Genomic DNA, 20,248 nt, shown 5'->3' with positions numbered 1-20,248 from the left:
AGAGATCGTATTTTAAAATTTTTGAGCAGTCTTAAAGTCACAAATGGAAATAGGAAGCAGCATGCTGGAGACCTCAGAAAATCCATGTGTATGTCTGCAGGTGGCTGCCTGAGGTTTCTGGGGAGGGCGGTGGTGAACCAGGACTCATGATTGTCGCGATCAGAGAGTAAGATCAAGACGAGTCCTTGGAAGGGGCCCTTGAGAGCAGCCAGTGGTTGTCAGTTCTTGGCTGCGCGGGAGAATCACCTGGAGCATTTATGTGTTTTTGATACCTGGGCCCCTTCATTACAGATTCTCATTTAACCAGTTTTGATGGTACCCAGGCATCAGCATTTTAAGCTGCATGAGGGATTCCTGGTTAATGTACAACCAGGGTTGAACACCACTGTAGAAGCAACACGGGGTGAATCAGTCAGTGGCTGGATTGGTAGGTAGTCCAGGTTCTCTTAATGAACTGAGGTGACCAGTTAGAAAGCACTAAGAAAAATTTTCTTAAAAACTTTGAAAAACATGAGCAGCACATTAGCTACCATGACAGCTTAGCTAGCTTTCTAAGCTGATGTCTTTCAAAAACCAGATCTAGTATTTATGCTACAGATTATGTGTGTATGGCTAGTTACAGTTTGAGAAAGAGTTTTTACATGAACAAATTTATGGTTATAAACATATGTTTGTTTTTGTAGGGAGAAAACAAATCTGAGTATTTCTTAGGATTAACTCCGGTTGGTGTTGTTGTCTACAAGAATAAAAAACAAGTGGGGAAGTATTTCTGGTAAGTTTAACTTGAGGACAGAGTTGGTATTAAAGTTGTATGCTGTATGTATTCGGCTTATGGGACTTGTATGTCATTGAAAGAGTTGGGGAAAGGCAAACAGGTACATTTCCAGTGGTTGACAAGTAAATGAGTGAACTTGGGTATAAGTTTTCTTCCAATGCATATCAGTGTATCTTTTCTCTGTAAATTTCAGGTATTTTGGTTCTGGACTCTCTTGTCCATGGAAGCTGTGTGTAGTAGGATTTCCTACCCATTCCAGGGTAGTCTGTAGGCCCAGGACTCCTCTGAGTTCTAACTCTAAATGGGGAAGGATCTGAGAGAGATAGGGGAGCCCGTAGCACTCCACTGTGTCTGGGAAGGCAGCACCACCAGAGCCTGGGGAATCCAAGCTTGTCTTCATTTACTGGAGAAGCCCAGGAGAGTGAGAATGGAGTTTTGTTCAAGAAGGTGTCCAGAATGAAGGATGTACAGGGAACGCTCTACAATTACAGTAGCAGTCTATAAACCAGTCTTTTTCTACTGAATACTTCCCACTATCTGTTTTGCTTTTCAGGCCTCGGATTACAAAGGTTCACTTCAAGGAGACACAGTTTGAACTCAGAGTACTGGGAAAAGATGTAAGTTTGTGTTTAGTGCTTAGCTTCCCTGAGACGGGAAGTCTTGTCTACTCATTGATAACTTAGAAGACACGGTGGAGTAAAATCGCCATGTATTCTTCAGCTTCAGCCACATGGAAGGAGGCTAATTGACTCATGTGAACAATTTGTCAAGGAAGGAAAGGGGAAATGAGTAGAAATGAATGAGTTGGTAATGGAGAGATGTCACTTCAGTTTTAGCAAAGCAAAAAAAAATAACCTTTCTAGGGCACAGGAGAGAATAGGATGTGATTATCATTATTAGTGTAATTCGATCTTCAATATGGTCTATGAAGGTAAGATTCATGTAATTAGAAGGGTGCAGCCTGCACGCGGGATAAAACGTGTCCTAATTTTGTCCCGAAGTCAATTGAACAACAACCTGTAGGGAGTCACACTTCTGTTCTTTCCCTAGTTGAGCGTGGTAAATAAACCAGATGGGAAATTCTGGATGCTTTCAAGGGAGACTGTAAGCCAAGGGTGCAGAAATGCTGATGGTCACTCTGCAGGTTGGCAGTGACCTCCAGGACTGTTTGGGTAGCGGGTACAGTGTTTGTCAGAGCCTCAGGGTGCTCTCGTGCATTGACAGGCAGCTTTTAGGAAACTGGGCAAAAGAAGACAGGATGTGAAAGCTTCCTTTTAATCTCCCTGTGAAAATAATGCTCCCTTGAAGTGCTATTCCTATAATTCATGTTGGGATACGTGGATGAAAATATGACGTAGGAGAATTCATCCTTCTGTCTCCTTGATGCTAACTTTATGCTGAAAAAAAACTTAAGTGAACAGTGTTGAATTTACTTTCTAATAAGATACTTGTAGAAAGAAGTAAACAAAATCTGCTGATGCAGCCACAAGCTGGGATACAGGAAGCAAAGTGGCTGCAACCACAGTTGGAGCCTGGTATCTGGTTTAGTGCCCCACGTGTAGCAGGTGCTCAGTAAATACTTGCGGCCTGATCAGTGAACTGATGTACTGGGATGGTGGGCTGTCAAATCAGAAAACCTGATACTACTATTGGTTCTTCTTCTAGAAAAAATACAGTGACCCCTCCCAGAACTGTGTGATATGCTGCCAATTATTGATGAAACTAAAATTGAATTTTTGACATGAGTTTTAACTTGTAAGGAGGGGAAATTCCTAGTTTTTAAAGGAACGAATAGTCTAAAAAGCTTGTAGTAGTTCTCAACAGTCTAGTCTGAAGAAAGTCCAGTTTTCTTCAACCTTAAAAGATGTGCTGATAAAAGATTGAATTAAAATTATCCAAAAGTATTGTAGAATAGCTCATTAGATAGTAGTGTTATACAGTGTTCTTCCTATCCTGCTGCTGGTTTCATGTGACTTGATAATGCAAGGAGTAAGGTCTGTTTAATACTTGGAAATAACATTTCAAGTTTTTAATAAGAATGTGATAATGGGAATTCCCTGGCAGTCTAGTGGTTAGGACTCCGCTCTCTCACTGCTGAGGGCCTGGGTTCAATCCCTGATCAGCGAACTAAGATTAAGATCCCACAAGCTGCACAGCCAAAAAAAAAAAAGAAAGTGATAATAAAATGATAAGGCTTTTCATGAAAACAAAATAAACAAAGGGATTACATCAATCTAAAAAGTTTTGGCACAGCAAGGGAAACTATCAACAAAACGAAAAGGTTTTCAGGAATTCTGAATAAGTCTAAAATTATTTGTAGACTAAAATTAGTTTAAGTCTAAAATTATTTAGACTTAAATTATTTTTAAGTCTAAAATTATTTTTAACTTAAAATTAATTTAAGTAGCCAAATTCCAACTCCTGTACTCCAAAAGAAAATAATAATAATAATGTCATCATTGCCACTGTAAAACTTGTATATATTACATTAGATTCTCCTCCCAAAGAATTCATTATTTGTTGGGGGGTTGGTAAAAATGGATAAAGGGGGTCAAAAGGTACAAACTTTCAGTGATAAAATAAATTGTATATTTGAAAATTTCTAAGAGAGTAGATCTTAAAAAGTTCTCATCACAAGAAAGAAAACTTTTATATAACTATGTAAGGTGACAGAGCTTGACTTACTGTGGTGACCATTTTGCATTGTATACAAATATCAAATCATTATGTCGTATACCGGAAACTAATATAAGATTATATGTCAGGGGGCTTCCCTGGTGGCGCAGTAGTTGAGAATCTGCCTGCTGATGCAGGGGATGCGGGTTCGAGCCCTAGTCTGGGAGGATCCCACATGCTGCAGAGCGGCTGGGCCCGTGAGCCACAGCTGCTGAGCCTGCGCGTCTGGAGTCTGTGCTCCGCAAAAAGGCCGCGATAGTGAGAGGCCCGCACACCGCGATGAAGAGTGGCCCCCGCTTGCCACAACTAGAGAAAGCCCTCGCACAGAAACGAAGACCCAACACAACAAAAATAAATAAATTTTAAAAAAAAGAAAAAGGTCACCTGTTCCCTCAATAAAAAAAAAAGATTATATGTGTTATACCTCAATAAAAATATAAAAAAGAAAAAGAAATTTCATGGAAGCATTACTATTATTCAAAGTCATTTTTTCCATTTAGACCTAAGTTATTTTTGTGACTGAGGGCCTTTGGTGAACTCCTTGCACATTATTATTACAGTGCCTTAAAATGTCTTCTACAACCTTGGGATAAATATTTGGTAAAGTTGCAGCTAACTCGAACTTTCAGCTTCTTACATTTCTTCATTATTAAGCGAAAACGCTAACAAAATTGATGTCAGCATGTAGTTTTTTAAAAAAATGGCAGTCTCCACAGGGTGGCCCGGTTTCCTACACACACAGCTCAGTCCCTTTGCTGTAGCATCTCTGAGAAGGCACGGATGTTTGTTTGTGTGCAGCCTGAGGCACTGTGTGCTCCTGGCAGTGGTCTCTAGTAAGGTGCCAAAGCAGGTCACATATAGCTCAGGCTTGAATCAAAGGAATTTTAAAATTTATTTTATTTTTTAAAATTTAAAAAAATTTTTATTTAATTAATTTATTTTTGGCTGTGTTGGGTCTTCGTTGCTGTGCACAGGCTTTCTCTAGTTGTGGCGAGCGGGGGCTACTCTTCGTTGTGGTGTGCGGGCTTCTCATTGCGGTGGCTTCTCTTGTTGTGGAGCACGGGCTTTTGGCACGCAGGCTCAGTAGTTGTGGTGCACGGGCTTAGTTGCTCCATGGCATGTGGGATCTTGCCGGGCCAGGGATCGAACCCATGTCCCCAGCATTGGCAGGCAGATTCTTAACCACTGCGCCACCAGGGAAGCCCTAAAATTTATTTTATTAAATCGCACACTAATTTAACCAAAGCACTCCATTTTCTGAGAATTCTGGCTTTGCAGACTCTTCTTTCTCCACCAGGGTATCTTTGTGAGGTGGTGATTTACATAATGGTAGAATTAAGTTGATTATTATGGAGGCCTAACTGTAATCACAGATTAAATAAAAAAGGCCCCTGAAACCCATTACCTGGAACAATAATCACAGTCAGCTTGGAAAAGGATTGAAATCCTTATTCTACTGGTTTTCCAGTCGGCTGGTCCAGTCAGAGAGACTTAACTCTTTATGTTAGGAGCTGTTAGGGCCAAGTTCAGAGATTGAGTTCCCAAAAGAACAGCAATGTCCTACAGATAAAAGATTTTCCTGGTGTCACACTATGCCACTAACACTGTCCAATTCCACTTTTTACTATTTACCATGTCCAACAAAACAGATTGACATATCTTATTAGATAGTAATAATGTCTAACGTCTGTTTATATATTGCTTTGTATCCACAGATAACAATCTCATCTTTTTTCTTTTCAGTATCCCCGCCAATATTTTCTCTTTTTCTTTCTTTTATAAATTTATTTATTTATTTATATTTTTGGCTGTGTTGGGTCTTCGTTGCTGCGCGCGGGTTTTCTCTAGTGGTGGTGAGCAGGGGCTACTCTTTGTTGCAGTGTGCGGACTTCTCATTGTGGTGGCTTCTCTTGTTGTGGAGCACAGGCTCTAGGCACGCGGGCCTCAGTAGTTGTGGCACGTGAGCTCAGCAGTTGTGGCACACGGGCTTAGTTGCTCCACGGCATGTGGGATCTTCCCAGACCAGGCTCGAACCCGTGTCCCCTGCATTGGCAGGCGGATTCTTAACCACTGCACCACCAGGGAAGTCCCAGGAGCCCCATTTTTAACATGATGAGTCTGAGGTGTCTGTTAGACTTCTGAGTGGGGACATTTAGTAAGTGGGCTCTGTGAGTCTGGAGTTCAGGACCAATGTCTTTGCAGAATATTCAAATTTGAGAATCATTGACATATCCCTGGATTCAAAGCTATGACACTGTATGAGGTCACTAGGAGAATGAGTGTAGATGAGAAGAGAAGAGGAAGAACCAGAAAAGGAGGTTGAGAAGGAACAATCAGGGAGGTAGAAGGAATCCTAAATTGTCCTCACCTTTGCCAAGTGAAATTCATGTATTAAGTAAGGTTCAAATGATGCTGACATGTCAAATTAGATAAGGACTGAGAATCAACCTTAGGAATGTAGGAGGTCACTGATAAGACCAGTTTCAGTGGATTGAAGAGTGAGTTTTAGCAACTCTACTCTTAGCTCTTTGTACCCTAGAGAATCACAAGGGACATGGATATTCCTTGCAACACTTACGTGAAAGTAAAAAAGAAATAAAATAACAGAGACGTTCATTCATAGGAGAATGGACACCTAAATTCATGCATGTTAAGAAAAACAAAAGAGGTAATAGGAGGAGTGGAATTGGAGATGGTGAGTGTGGACAGCTCTTCTGAGGAGTTTTGACACAAAGAGGAACAAATAGGGAGATACGTGGCGGGGGAAGTGGGGCAAGAGGAGGTGTGTATTGTTTTGTTTTGTAAGTTGGAAGAAATAATAGCACATTTATATCCTGATGAGAATGATCCAATACATGGTGAAAACTTGATGTAGGAGAGAGAAATGCTGGAATGGTACTTGCTGAGTAGAGGATAGGAGATGCCAGCTGTTATATAATTGGAGGCATATACATGGTTTTAGAGAGCAGCCAGGGCAGTTCATCTCTGGTTTGCAGGCAGGAAGAAGGAGTGTGGGAATGTAGATTGGGGAAGGTGGTTGTTCTCTTATGACCATTCTGCTTTTATTTTTATTATTATTATTTATTTATTTATTTATTTGCATTACGCGGGCCTCTCACTGTTGTGGCCTCTCCCGTTGCGGAGCACAGGCTCCGGACGCGCAGGCTCAGCGACCATGGCTCCTGGGCCTAGCAGCTCCATGGCATGTGGGATCTTCCCAGACCGGGGCACGAACCCGGTTCCCTGCATCGGCAGACGGACTCTCAACCACTGCGCCACCAGGGAAGCCCTCTGCTTTTATTTTGAGGGAACTAGGTAGCACGCTCTGCAGTTGAGATTGAGGTTGGGGAGGATGTGTTGGGGTCTGAAGGAAGAGGAAGCTATTAAATAGTAATTTGGGAGAGAAAATGGACATGGGACGTGTGGTTTGATGATGTCCTATGATAGTTTCATGGTGTGAAGTGTCATAATTTCAAGTGAGCCCACTCGTGGTGTGCTTTTCTCCAGCCACATTCAGTGGCACTGGGGCAGGCATGGAGCAAGTGGGGAGTTGGTTTTGTTAAGAAAGCAATACAAAGAAAGAGAAGGGCAAGGGAACCCAGTGGGGCAGGGGAGTGATTATAGTGATTTGCCATGGAGTTGAAACTGGATAAGGAGGTGACTGAGGACAGTGAAAGAGCGGTCGAGTCTGTGGGTGGAGGTCCTGGTTTAGTTGAAAGATTGTTGGGGGTAGAGTATTGGAGGGAGTTAGCTAGAGAGGGAGGTGGTGATCAGAAAGTTGGGTGCTAGGCATTGAGATTAGGGAAGAGCTTCAGTTATTGTAAAGGGAAAGTCCTAGGGCAGTGGTTCTCCTGGGGGCAATGGCCGCTCATCCCCTGCTCCCCAGCCCTGGGGATGTTTGGCAACATCTAGAGACATTGTTGGTTGTCACAGCGCTGGATTGGGCAGGGATGGTGCTGGCTTCTAGAGGGTAGAGTTTGGCTGTGCTGCTAAACTTTCCCAGAGTGCTGGGTGTTGGTACAGGAAGGCCCTCCTCCCCCAATAAGTGTCAGTAGTGCTGAAGCTGAGAAACCCTGCTCTGGAGTTAGGAGCATGGGGGTGAAGGGTGGAGAGAGGGGGCAAGACAACCTTGTTGGAGAAGAGAAGTTCAGGAAACTGAGATGTCTGGGAGTGGGAGGGATCTTTTTTTTATATATTAAAATTTCCAGTAGTTAATGCAAGAGTAGTATTGGAGAGAGTGACAGAGACTGTAGTAGCATCAGCCTGTGAGGGAGATGACTTAAGGGTGACAGCCACCATAGAGATCACAGGTGATATATATTATCTGATGAGATTCAAACCTGGGAGTTCTTATGGGGAGGGAGAGAGAATGGTCTGCAAGTGGCAATGGGGAGCAAGGAGGATCCTCCCCCACTTGCAGGCCCAGTGATATGAGAAGCGTGGGGGCAGAAGGCACAGCACCGCATCAGCGCTGCGGTGCACACTGTCCTCAGGGGAGAGCCTGGGTTGACCGGCTCAAGAGGGTGAAAGCAGCACCCTCTCTGTTTAAGAGAACAGATTGGAGCTGGGGGATTTTGCTGTTGTTGGTAGGCTATGAATTCCAGAGGGCACCAAGGAAGTGTTTCAGGATGTGGGTAGCAGTGAAGGAGGGGGGATAGACAAGGGGATATGCTGAGCATTATTTGGGGGTGACTGACATAAACAGATATAGAGGACATAGTGAGACGGGGTCCAGTGGGTTCAAGGCAGATGAAAGCGAAGAGGCTGTGAAATTCAAAAGGGAGTGAGGGTTGGTTTTCCACGTCTGCTGTCCACCCTAGTGATGAAGGTAGAAGGCCGGAGGGAAGTGAGATGGTCCCAGTGCACTAGTGCAGTTCTACCTTTCTTGGGAGAGGATTTCTCTGATCTGTATGCGTCTGCTGGGTCTTGATGCTGACTGATGGACTGCTGGAGGGGACTGGGTGGTACATCAAGCCTAGGGCCTCACCCACTGTGATCAGATTTACCTTTCAGAAAGAGTACTCTGGCTGCAGGGTGAACGTGGAGGTGAGAACAGAGACAGACAAGTTAGGAGACTGAAGACTGATCAAGGGGAGATGACGAGGGGGTAGTCACCACAAGGAAGGAGGCAAGTGGACAGATTTGAGGGGCATTTAGGAGGTAAAATTGCTTCTGATTGGTAGCAGATTGAATTTTTTTGTGCAAAATAGGGAGGAATTCAGGATCATACTTGAATTTCTTGGTTTCATTAACAGGGAAAGAATGCAGTCCCCAGAGTAGGCCTGGAAGTTGGCATGTACTAAGCACATTTGTTGAATAAGTGGAAAAAAAATAATGCTGTGATTACATTTACGTGTGATACATCATGGAACTAACCTCAGCCAAACCTACCCAGTGTGACAGGATGTAGAACCAAAAGGTTTCTGGCAGCTCTGGCCACGAGTAATTAGATGCACTTGGCCGAACTTTCAGCCTGCATTGAGAAGAGGAAGTCATGGTGGCCAGGAGTTATCACTGTTTGTCAACAAGCCCAAGAGGTCTTGCTTACGTAAGCTAGGGGTTCCTTTCATGTTTTTAATAGAACTACAGATTTTTTTTTTTTTTTTTTTTTTTTTTTTTGCGATACACAGGCCTCTCACTGTTGTGGCCTCTCCCGTTGCGGAGCACAGACTCCGGAATCGCAGGCTCAGTGGCCATGGCTCATGGGCCCAACTGCTTGGCAGCATGTGAGATCTTCCCGGACCGGGGCATGAACCTGTGTCCCCTGCATCGGCAGGCGGACTCTCAACCACTGTGCCGCCAGGGAAGCCCGAACTACAGATTTTTTAAATTTGTTTTTATTTGAAAATAATTCCAAATTTACCAAAAGTTGCAAAGATTAAAATATTACAAACAACAAGTTCCCCTCATGTTACTCACATTCACTTGTTAACATTTTACTCCATTTCCTTTTTTACTTATCTCTCTACAAACACACACACTTCCTTCTGAACAATTTAACAGCAAGTGTCACGTGTCTCTAAATACTTCAGTGTGTGTTTCCTAAGAATAGAGATGTTCTCTAATGTGACCATAGACCATAGTACAATTATCAACTTAATTTATGTTGGTAGAATACTTTTTTTTATTTTTGAATTTTATTGTATTTATTTTTTTATACAGCAAGTTCTTATTAGTTATCCATTTAATACATATTAGTGTATATATGTCAATCCCAATCTCCCAATTCATCACACCACCACCCCTCCCCCACCACTTTCCCCCCTTAGTGTCCGTATGTTTGTTCTCTACATCTGTGTCTCTATTTCTGCCCTGCAGACTGGTTCATCTGTACCATTTTTCTAGGTTTCACGTGTATGCACTAATATACGATATTTGTTTTTCTCTTTCTGACTTACTTCACTCTGTATGACAGTCTCTAGACCCACCCACATCTCTACAAATGACCCAATTTCGTTCTTTTTTATGGCTGAGTAATATTCCTTTGTATATATATACCACAACGTCTTTATCCATTCATCTGTCGATGGGCATTTAGGTTGCTGCCGTGACCTGACTATTGTAAATACTGCTCTAATGAACATTGGGGTGCATGTGTCTTTTTGAATTATGGTTTTCTCTGAGTATATGCCCAGTAGTGGGATTGCTGGATCATATGGTAATTCTATTTTGAGTTTTCTAAGGAACCTCCATACTGTTCTCCATAGCGGCTGTATCAATTTACATTCCCACCAACAGTGCAAGAGGGTTCCCTTTTCTCCACACCCTCTCTAGCATTTGTTATTTGTAGATTTTCTGACGATGCCCATTCTAACTGGTGTGAGGTGATACCTCATTGTAATTTTGATTTGCATTTCTCTAATAATTAGTGATGTTGAGCAGCTTTTCATGTGCTTCTTGGCCATCTGTATGTTTTCTTTTGAGAAATGTCTATTTAGGTCTTCTGCCCATTTTTGGATTGGGTTGTTTGTTTCTTGAATATTGAGCTGCATGAGCTGTTTATATATTTTGGAGATTAATCCTTTGTCCATTGATTCATTTGAAAATATTTTCTCCCATTCTGAGGGTTATCTTTTCGTCTTGTTTATGGTTTCCTTTGCTGTGCAAAAGCATTGAGGTTTCATTAGGTCCCATTTGTTTATTTTTGTTTTTATTTCCATTACTCTAGGAGGTGGATCAAAAAAGATCTTGCTGTGATTTATGTCAAAGAGTGTTCTTCCTGTGTTTTCCTCTAAGAGTTTTATAGTGTCCAGTCTTACATTTAGGTCTGTAATCCATTTTGAGTTTATTTTTCTGTATGGTGTTAAGGAGTGTTCTTATTTAATTCTTTTACATGTAGCTGTCCAGTTTTCCCAGCATCACTTATTGAAGAGACTGTCTTTTCCCCATTGTATATCCTTGCCTCCTTTGTCATAGATTAGTTTACCATAGGTGCGTGGGTTTATCTCTGGGCTTTCTATCTTGTTCCATTGATCTATGTTTCTGTTTTTGTGCCAGTACCATATTGTCTTGATTACTGTAGCTTTGTAGTATAGTCTGAAGTCAGGGAGTCTGATTCCTCCAGCTCCATTTTTTTTCCTCAAGACTGCTTTGGCTATTCGGGGTCTTTTGTGTCTCCATAAAAATTTTAAGATTTTTTGTTCTAGTTCCATAAAAAGTGCCACTGGTAATTTGATAAGGATTGCATTGAATCTGTAGATTGTTTTGGATAGTATAGTAATTTTCACAATATTGATTCCTCCAATCCAAGAACATGGTATATCTCTCCATCTGTTGGTATCATCTTTAATTTCTTTCATCAGTGTCTTATAATTTTCTGCATACAGGTCTTTTGTCTCCCTAGGTAGGTTTATTCCTAGGTATTTTATTCTTTTTGTTGCAATGGTAAATGGGAGTGTTTCCTTAATTTCTCTTTCAGATTGTTCATCATAAGTGTATAGTAATGCAAGAGATTTCTGTGTATTAATTTTGTATCCTGCAACTTTACTGAATTCATTGATTAGCTCTAGTAGTTTTCTGGTGGCATCTTTAGGATACTCTATGTATAGTGCCATGTCATCTGCAGACAGTGACACTTTTACTTCTTTTCCAATTTATATTCCTTTTATTTCTTTTTCTTCTCTGATTGCCATGGCTAGGACTTCCAAAACTATGTTGAATAATAGTGGCGAGAGTGTATATCCTTCTCTCATTCCTGATCTTAGAGGAAATGCTTTAAATTTTTCACCATTGAGAATGATGTTTGCTCTGGGTTTGTCATATATGGCCTTTATTATGTTGAGGTAGGTTCCCTCTATGCCCACTTTCTGGAGCATTTTATCATAAATAGGTGTTGAATTTTGTCCAAAACTTTTTCTGCATCTATTGAGATGATCATATGGTTTTTATTCTTCAATTTGTTAATATGGTGTATCACATTGATTGATTTGCATGTATTGAAGAATCCTTGCATCCCTGGGATAAATCCCACTTGATCATGGTGTATGATCCTTTTTTTTTTTTTTTTTTTTGCGGTATGCGGGCCTCTCACTGTTGTGGCCTCTCCCGTTGCGGAGCACAGGCTCTGGACGCGCAGGTTCAGCGGCCATGGCTCACGGGCCCAGCTGCTCCGCGGCATGTGGGATCCTCCCGGACCGGGGCACGAACCCGTGTCCCCTGCATTGGCAGGCAGACTCTCAACCACTGCGCCACCAGGGAAGCCCTGTATGATCCTTTTAATGTGTTGTTGGATTCTGTTTGCTAGTATTTTGTTGAGGATTTTTGCATCTATATTCATCAGTGATATTGATCTCTAATTTTCGTTTTTTGTAGTATCTTTGTCTGGTTTTGGTATCAGGGTGATGGTAGCCTCACAGAATGAGTTTGGAGGTCTTCCTTCCTCTGCAGTTATTTGGAAGAATTTGAGAAGGATGGGTGTTAGCTCTTCTCTAAACGTTTGATAGAATTCACCTGTGAAGCCATTTGGTCCTGGACTTCTGTTTGTTGGAAGATTTTTAATCACAGTTTCAATTTCATTACTTGTGATTGGTGTGTTCATATTTTCTGTTTCTTCCTGGTTCAGTCTTGGAAGGTTATACCTTTCTAAAAATTTGTCCATTTCTTCCAGGCTGTCCATTTTATTGGCATAGATTTGCTTGTAGTTGTCTCTTAGGATGCTACGTATTTCTGCGGTGTCTGTTGTAACTTCTCCTTTTTCATTTCTAATTTTACTGATTTGAGTCCTCTCCCTCTTTTTCTTGATGAGTCTGGCTAATGGTTTATCAATTTTGTTTATCTTCTCAAAGAACCAGCTTTTAGTTTTATTGATGTTTGCTATTGTTTTCTTTGTTTCTATTTCATTTATTTCTGCTCTGATCTTTATGACTTCTTTCCTTCTGCTAACTTTGGGTTTTGTTTGTTCTTCTTTCTCTAGTTCCTTTAGGTGTAAGGCTAGATTGTTTATTTGAGTTTTTTCTTGTTTCTTGAGGTAGGCTTGTATAGCTATAAACTTCCCTCTTAGAACTGCTTTTGCTGCATCCCATAGGTTTTGAATTGTCATGTTTTCATTGTCATTTGTCTCTAGGTATTTATTGACTTCCTCTTTGATTTCTTCAGTGATCTCTTGGTTATTTAGTAACGTATTGTTTAGCCTCCTTATGTTTGTGTTTTTTACGTTTTTTTTTTTCTGTAATTCACTTCTAATCTCATAGCGTTATGGTCAGAAAAGATGCTTGATACGATTTCAATTTTCTTAGATTTACTGAGGCTTGATTTGCACCAAGATGTGATGTATCCTGGAGAATGTTTCATGCACACTTGAGAAGAAAGTGTAATCTGCTGTTTTTGGATGGAATGTCCTATAAATATCAATTAAACCTATCTGGTCTATTGTGTCATTTAAAGCTTCTGTTTCCTTATTTATTTTCATTTTGGATGATCTGTCCATTGGTGTGAGGTGTTAAATTCCCCCACTATTATTGTGTTACTGTCGATTTCCTCTTTTATAGCTGTTAGCAGTTGCCTTATTTATTGAGATGCTCCTATGTTGGGTGCATATATATTTATAATTGTTATGTCTTCTTCTTGGATTGATCCCTTGATCATTATGCATTGTCCTTCCTTGTCTCTTTTCATATTCTTTATTTTAAAGTCTATTTTATCTGATATGAGTATTGCTACTCCAGCTTTCTTTTGATTTCCATTGGCATGGGATATCTTTTTCCATTCCCTCACTCTCAGTCTGTGTGTGTCCCTAGGTCTGAAGTGGTCTCTTGTTTTTTTTCTTGAAGTACGTGGGCCTCTCACTGTTGTGGCCTCTCCCATTGCGGAGTACAGCCTCCGGACGTGCAGGCTCAGCGCCATGGCTCACGGGCCCAGCCACTCCGTGGCATGTGGGATCTTTCCGGACTGGGGCACAAACCTGCATCCCCTGCATCGGCAGGCAGACTCTCAACCACTGCGCCACCAGGAAAGCCCAATGGGTCTTGTTTTTGTATCCATTCAGCAAGTTTGTGTCTTTTGTTTGGAGCATTTAATCCATTTACGTTTAAGTTAATTATTGATATGTATGTTCCTATGACCATTGTCTTAATTGTTTGGGGTTTGTTTTTGCAGGTCCTTTTCTTCAATTGTGTTTCCCACTTGGAGAAGTTCCTTTAGCATTTGTTGTAAAGCTGGTTTGGTGGTGCTGAATTCTCTTACCTTTTGCTTGTCAGTAAAACTTTTGATTTCTCAGTTGAATCTGAATGAGATCCTTGCCAGGTAGAGTAATCTTGGTTGTAGGTTCTTCCCTTTCATCCCTTTAAGTATATCATGCCACTCCCTTTGACTTGTAGAGTTTCTGCTGAGCAATCAGCTGTTAACCTTATGGGAGTTCTCTTGTATGTTATTTGTCGTTTTTCCCTTGCTGCTTTCAGTACTTTCTCTTTGTCTTTAATTTTTGCCAGTTTGATTACTATGTGTCTCCGTGTGTTTCTCCTTGGGTTTATCCTGTATGGGACTCTCTGTGCTTTCTGGTCGTGGTTGGCTATTTCCTTTCCCATGTTAGGAAAGTTTTATGTTCTTGGGTCCTTTGTCTCTCTCTTCTCCTTCTGGGACCCCTGTAATGCGAATGTATTTGTGTTTAATGTTATCCCAGAGGCCTCTTAGGCTGTCTTCATTTCTTTTCATTTTTTTTTCTTTATTCTGTTCTGCAGCAGTGAATTCCACCATTCTGTCTTCCAGGTCACTTATCCGTTCTTCTGCCTCAGTTATTCTGCTATTGATTCCTTGTAGTATAGTTTTCATTTCATTTATTGTATTGTTCATCTGTTTGTTTGTTCTTTAATTCTTCTAGGTCTTTCTTAAATATTTCTTGCATCTTCTCCATCTTTGCGTCCATTCTTTTTCCGAGGTCCTGGATCATCTTCACTATCATCATTCTGAATTCTTTTTCCGGAAGGTTGCCGATCTCCACTTCATTTAGTTGTTTTTCTGGGGGTTTATGTTGTTCCTTCATCTGGTACATAGCCCTCTGCGTTTTCATCTTGTCTGTCTTTCTGTGAATGTGGTTTTTGTTCCATAGGCTGCCGGATTGTAGTTCTTCTTGCTTCTGCTGTCTGCCCTCTCCATAGAATACTTGTATCATCTACTTTCTAGATTCCAATTTTGTTGGCTGATCTAATAACGTTCTTTATAGTATTTTCCTGCTCCAATGTAGAATCAACTTAGCTTCCTTTAATCTGGAACATTTTAGTAGCATTTTTGTTTTTTATGACATTGAGATTTTTGAAGACTACAATTCTACTCCACTTTTTGAAAATACAGTTGACCCTAGAACAAGGAGTTTGAGCTGCGTGGGTCCACCTGTAGGTAGATTTTTTCCGCTGGATAGGTAGTACAGTTACTTCCTGATCTCTGGTTAGTTGAACATGCTTGGATCCAGAGGGTTGCCTGTAAAGTTATACCAGATTCTTGACCGTGTGGGGATTGGTGCTCCTAACCCCCTGTTGCTCAAGGGTCAACTGTGGAAAGCTGTTCAGTTCATATTCGTCTGTTTCACTGTGATTGAATGAGGTTCTGCATTCTCTGCTGGAAAGCAGCACAGGTGAAGTTGTGTGTCTCCCAGGGTGTCACATCTGGAGGTACATGGTAACCACTGCCAGCCTCGTATCGGTTATGTTAAGTGTGATCACCCAGTCGTGGTTGTTCCAATTTTCCACTTGATAATTACTGGGTTTTTATTTTTCTCCTTTGCAACTAATAAGCAATCTGTGGAGAGTAATGTAATTCAGTGCAAATGCCCTGCTCTTCAATATTTACCTTAGGTCTAGCATCCATTGAGGACTCTTGCCTGATTTGATCTTTTACTATGATGCTTGCAAAATGCTGATATTCTAGCTGTCCTGCTGGCTCCACATGTATCAGTCAGCCCTTGGCACTCTGCTGTAGGTGAGAGCCTCACCTTCTCTCCTTTTTATTTGTTATTGGCATGGACTGACTCCTATATTTTCACTGGTTTGTAATACACTACTGTACCTAACTATTCTGTTATTGAAGTTGTCCTAGATTTGGCCAGTGGGAGCCCTTTGGGACTCCTGTGCCCTTTTGACCTGCCCTTACCATTGTTTTGGTCACTTTCTTCCTTTTTTGGTATAGCTTGGTATTTCAGGTGCATCTTGTACCTACCCTGCATCCGCTCTGTTATCAGCCATTTCTCCAAAGAGTCCTGGTTCCTTTCAGTGAGGAAGGGTCCAGATCTGGGTGTTAGGTGTGGTCATTGCTACTGGGGTGACTTTGCTTCTCGGCCTTTCTAGTGGACAAAGCTAGGGGATACAAGCATGAATATACACGTGTACAAATATGAATACATATGTTCACACACATGTGTGCATAGGAGCATGCTTCTGCACATTTTAGAAATCATAAGTTCATGCCATAACTCCAGTTTCCATCCATCCCCACAGGGCTTGCTCTTCCTTCCCTCATTTCATTTTAAAAAAAAATTATTATTGTATTTAATTGAACATTTCCACTTTGTTTTAATGATTGATTTTATTTATTTATTTATTATTTATTTATTTATTTTTGGCTGCGCTGGGTCTTTGCTGATGTGCTCAGGCTTTCTCTAGTTGCGGCGAGCGGGGGCTACTCTTCGTTGCAGTACGCGGGCTTCTCATTGCAGTGGCTTCTCTTGTTGCGGAGCACGGGCTCTAGGAGCGTGGGCTTTGGTAGTTGCAGCACATGGGCGCAGTAGTTGTGGCTTGTGGGCTCTAGAGCGCAGGCTCAATAGTTGTGGCGCACGGGCTTAGCTGCTCCGCAGTATGTGGGATCTTCCCGGACCAGGGCTCAAACCTGTGTTCCCTGCACTGGCAGGCAGATTCTTAACCACTGCACCACCAGGGAAGCCTCCCTCTCATTTAATTTTTGTACAGGCTCTCTTTGGCCTGGGAGAACCATGGCTCCCAATAACAGTAACACATTTACTTGTGTGCTCAGTCCTAAACTGCATCTCAAATAGTTTCAGAATTGCTTTGGCCAAACCACTGAAATTGACAATTTTTTTGTGTGATTCTTTCACTCATGTATATCACCTTGCCAAGACAGTATAGAGTCTAATACCGTGTTCAAAATGTACTTGGGTTGGCCTTTCCTTCCCTCCTCCCCTATTCCTGTGTCTCTGGGGTTCATTTGAGATCTAGTTAGGTTTAACTGTTTCTGTTTGCTTTCAGTTATAGGCACCCCCCTTCATATCCTCTTTTCTTTGATGTTAATTTTTGAAGATGTAGAAGATTAGCATGCTTCCAAAAGGCAAAAACTCTGCAACAAGGCACACTCAGAAGTATTGCTGACTCCCATATTCCTTTAGTTCCATTCCCTTACCCTTCTGTATAGGTAACCAACTTCAGGGTTTTATGGTTTATCCTCCTCCTTATATTTCTATTTATAAAGATAAGCATATTAAATTTTTTTCTTTCTTACATAAAATATAGCATACTCTATGTGTTCTTTGCACTTTTTCTTTCATTTAGTGGTGCCTCCTAGAAATCTCTGTATCACTTCATTTGGAGATTTCTTGTTCTCTTGTACATCTGCATAGTACTCCATTGAGTGTCTGTAAAGTAGTTTATTCAACCAATCTCTTATGCTGGGATGTTTAGGTAGTTCTTGATAGTTTGCAATTAAAAATTTTCCTTCAGTCAGTAACTTGGGGCATATGTATTTTTATATCGTTGGAGGGCTGCCTTCGGGGTAAATTCCCAGGTGTAGGAATGCTGGAAGGGTGAGTGTATGTGTAGGTATGTTAGATATTGCTTTATTCCCCCATCCCAACCTTCACCCGCAGTTTCTGTGCCATTGTACATTTCACCTACAGTGTTGAGTGTACCTGGAACTATAGGTGTTATATTTTCCCCTAAGTGTTCACAGGTGTGACTCTGTTAGTAACATTTGGATCCTGATTCCATATGACAGTGTGGTTTGGAGTCTTTTAGATTAAGTGATGAATTACTAGACTAGTGGTCAGATAGCATGGTATAAGTCCAGATCTCCCACTTCTCTAACTTTGGAAAATTTCCTGAATGACATTTAGCCTACATTTCCTTATCTAATAAGTGAGGATGATAAAATCTGTCTTACAAGGTTGTTGTGAGGTTGAATGAACCCAGTCCAAAGTTGGACTTGTAACAGGCACCTGGTACATGTCTCTGAGTCATAAGTGTCTTGCCCTCATGCACTTAGAGCTCTTGAAGTTTTGCACAGGAAAGGGCTCAGGCAGCAGCTTGTTCTTGACTAGCCTTGGCTGGTGAATAGCTCTTGCCAAGGCAACAAGGGGAGCTCCGGTCTTCCAGGCCCATGGAGTTTCCTTTGCTTCATTTGCTAGTATGTTTCTCCATTATTAAGTGAGCCATTTGTTTGGAAGGAGTGTCTAAATTCTGGTATAAAATTTTTCTACATTAAGAGTATCAATAGATCTTACCAAATATGCCTTCATTTTAACAAGCTTAAGTAACATTTGTTATTAAAATTTTTTAAACATTTGTAAGACTGGCAATAAAGATTAGTTATCATTAAAAAATGAAATCTGCAAATATAAGAGAAATGCTGACATTTTAGGAAATCCTACAGTATCTTTAAAGAAAAGATGAGGAAAAGATAGAGAAAAAACAACAATAACAAAAGTAAGCCATCTGGAATCCTGGGTTTGCATCTGTGCATTTTTTCAAATAGGAAGCAGAATAAGCTCAATGAAATAGTTTTCAGAGTTTACTGAAACATGATATAAATATTCTCTAATGTTTTGGCTCCTATTTTCTCCTTTTGAATTCTTGGGAGGAAAGGGAAAAAGGGGGGATGCACAGCACAATCTAACACATCCTTTCCAATTCTATAATTTATGTTTCTGTGAAATAGAAAGAGTTATAAACAATTATTCATCAAGCAATTAATTTATTCATCTGTAAAAGAGGTAAAAATGTTTTTCATCTTTAGTGTATAGTTTGAAATATAACCCACATAGCTGACAAAAGAGTTCTGGAATATTTTTGTTGGTTTTGTTCTTTTATTGTAGAATACAACATATATGTAGGAATAGAAATTAATGTTATTCTTCCAGTGCTCTGTTGAAATGCACAGTGATTTTTAATTCAAACTATATTATGTGCATTTCAGAAAGAATTTTAAAAATAACTGGTGTGTGTGTAGGGATGTTTATATTTTCTAAACCAGAGTAGTTGAAATAAAGTTTTTGCTCATATAGATCAGGGAAACACCAACTACCTTACCAGCTCTTGGAGAGTCACAGTACATATTAGCTCAATAAAAGGTCTGAGCGTTTAATCCAGTATTTCGCAAACTTTTTTGACCATAGAACTCTTTTTATGCCAATAGCGTAAGACATTAATGATGTAAGAAACACTTTTTAGGGAGCACTCTGTAAAGAAAAAACTTGAAAGAACAAGATAATATTTTACTCAAGTGTTTTAAAATTCCCTCTAACTTCCCTTTCCAAATAATAACAAGATTGATAATTTTTTGGTTGCAGGGGTTACTCTGAACTCTTTGTCTGGCTTTGCACTCGGGATGAGAAAGCAGTGGAAAATATGGGGAAAGTGATTAAAACAAACATCGTGCCCACTGTCTCACATACACAAACGTAGTTAAATTTTTACAACTGCAATCATTCAGGCTTACCATTTATAAAGACAGAATTTCTCTAATACTTAAAATTTGGTGATATTTCTTTGGTATTTCTTTTTAGTTCAAGAATAATTTTTTTTTCTGTTCCACCATTTGCCTTCCTTTGCTTTATCAATAATTAAGTTCTTTCAATCATTTGCTATTAGCCCCCTGATTTTTATTTCATCTAGTATCTAAAGTAAGCTAACAATTGCCAAGTACATATAAATCTTCTAGAGATTGAATATTTGAAAAAAGATGCCATAAAACTGTAGGCTTGTAATCTTTGCACTTCTTTTTAGCCTCTCCTCTGCCTTTATGGATCATTGATAAGAAAACTCTCTGTTGTAGGCCTTTGCAACATTTATGTAATGATTGCATCTTACTATTGTTAGAAGTACTAATCTCTTTACTCTTAAGTATTTGACCTATGCAGTGTACCTTAGGTTACTTCTATTGACCATGGAGGTGGGATGAATATATAATGACAGGATTGAGAAAATGTTCGTCCTCTTAATTCTAGGGAAGCTGGGGAAGGCAGATTGTCCAGTAGTGGCTGCTTCCCAAGACGGAAGCAGAGGGACCGGCTAGAGTAGGGACTGTGTGTGGCAAGCCCATTGGGCGTGGGAGAGGCAGTGAAGCTGGAGCCCAGGGAGAGTTAGC

At 40.6% G+C, this 20,248-nt stretch overlaps 1 protein-coding gene across 2 annotated transcripts in view; it reads left to right on the top strand.

The window, feature by feature from the left end:
• Window positions 1-20,248, top strand: part of EPB41L4A (erythrocyte membrane protein band 4.1 like 4A) — a 275,254-nt gene that overhangs the window by 173,545 nt on the left and 81,461 nt on the right. For both annotated transcript variants that reach the window (XM_032627984.1, XM_032627985.1), the window contains exons 9-10: window positions 684-772; window positions 1,329-1,392. In XM_032627984.1, the coding sequence (XP_032483875.1) occupies window positions 684-772; window positions 1,329-1,392 (153 nt within the window). The remainder of the gene's footprint in view (window positions 1-683; window positions 773-1,328; window positions 1,393-20,248) is intronic.

Source organism: Phocoena sinus, chromosome 3 (assembly GCF_008692025.1).
Source record: "Phocoena sinus isolate mPhoSin1 chromosome 3, mPhoSin1.pri, whole genome shotgun sequence".
Lineage (NCBI taxonomy): Eukaryota > Metazoa > Chordata > Mammalia > Artiodactyla > Phocoenidae > Phocoena > Phocoena sinus.
Note: the sequence above shows the minus strand (reverse complement) of the source record. Positions and strands in the feature narration are given on the sequence as shown.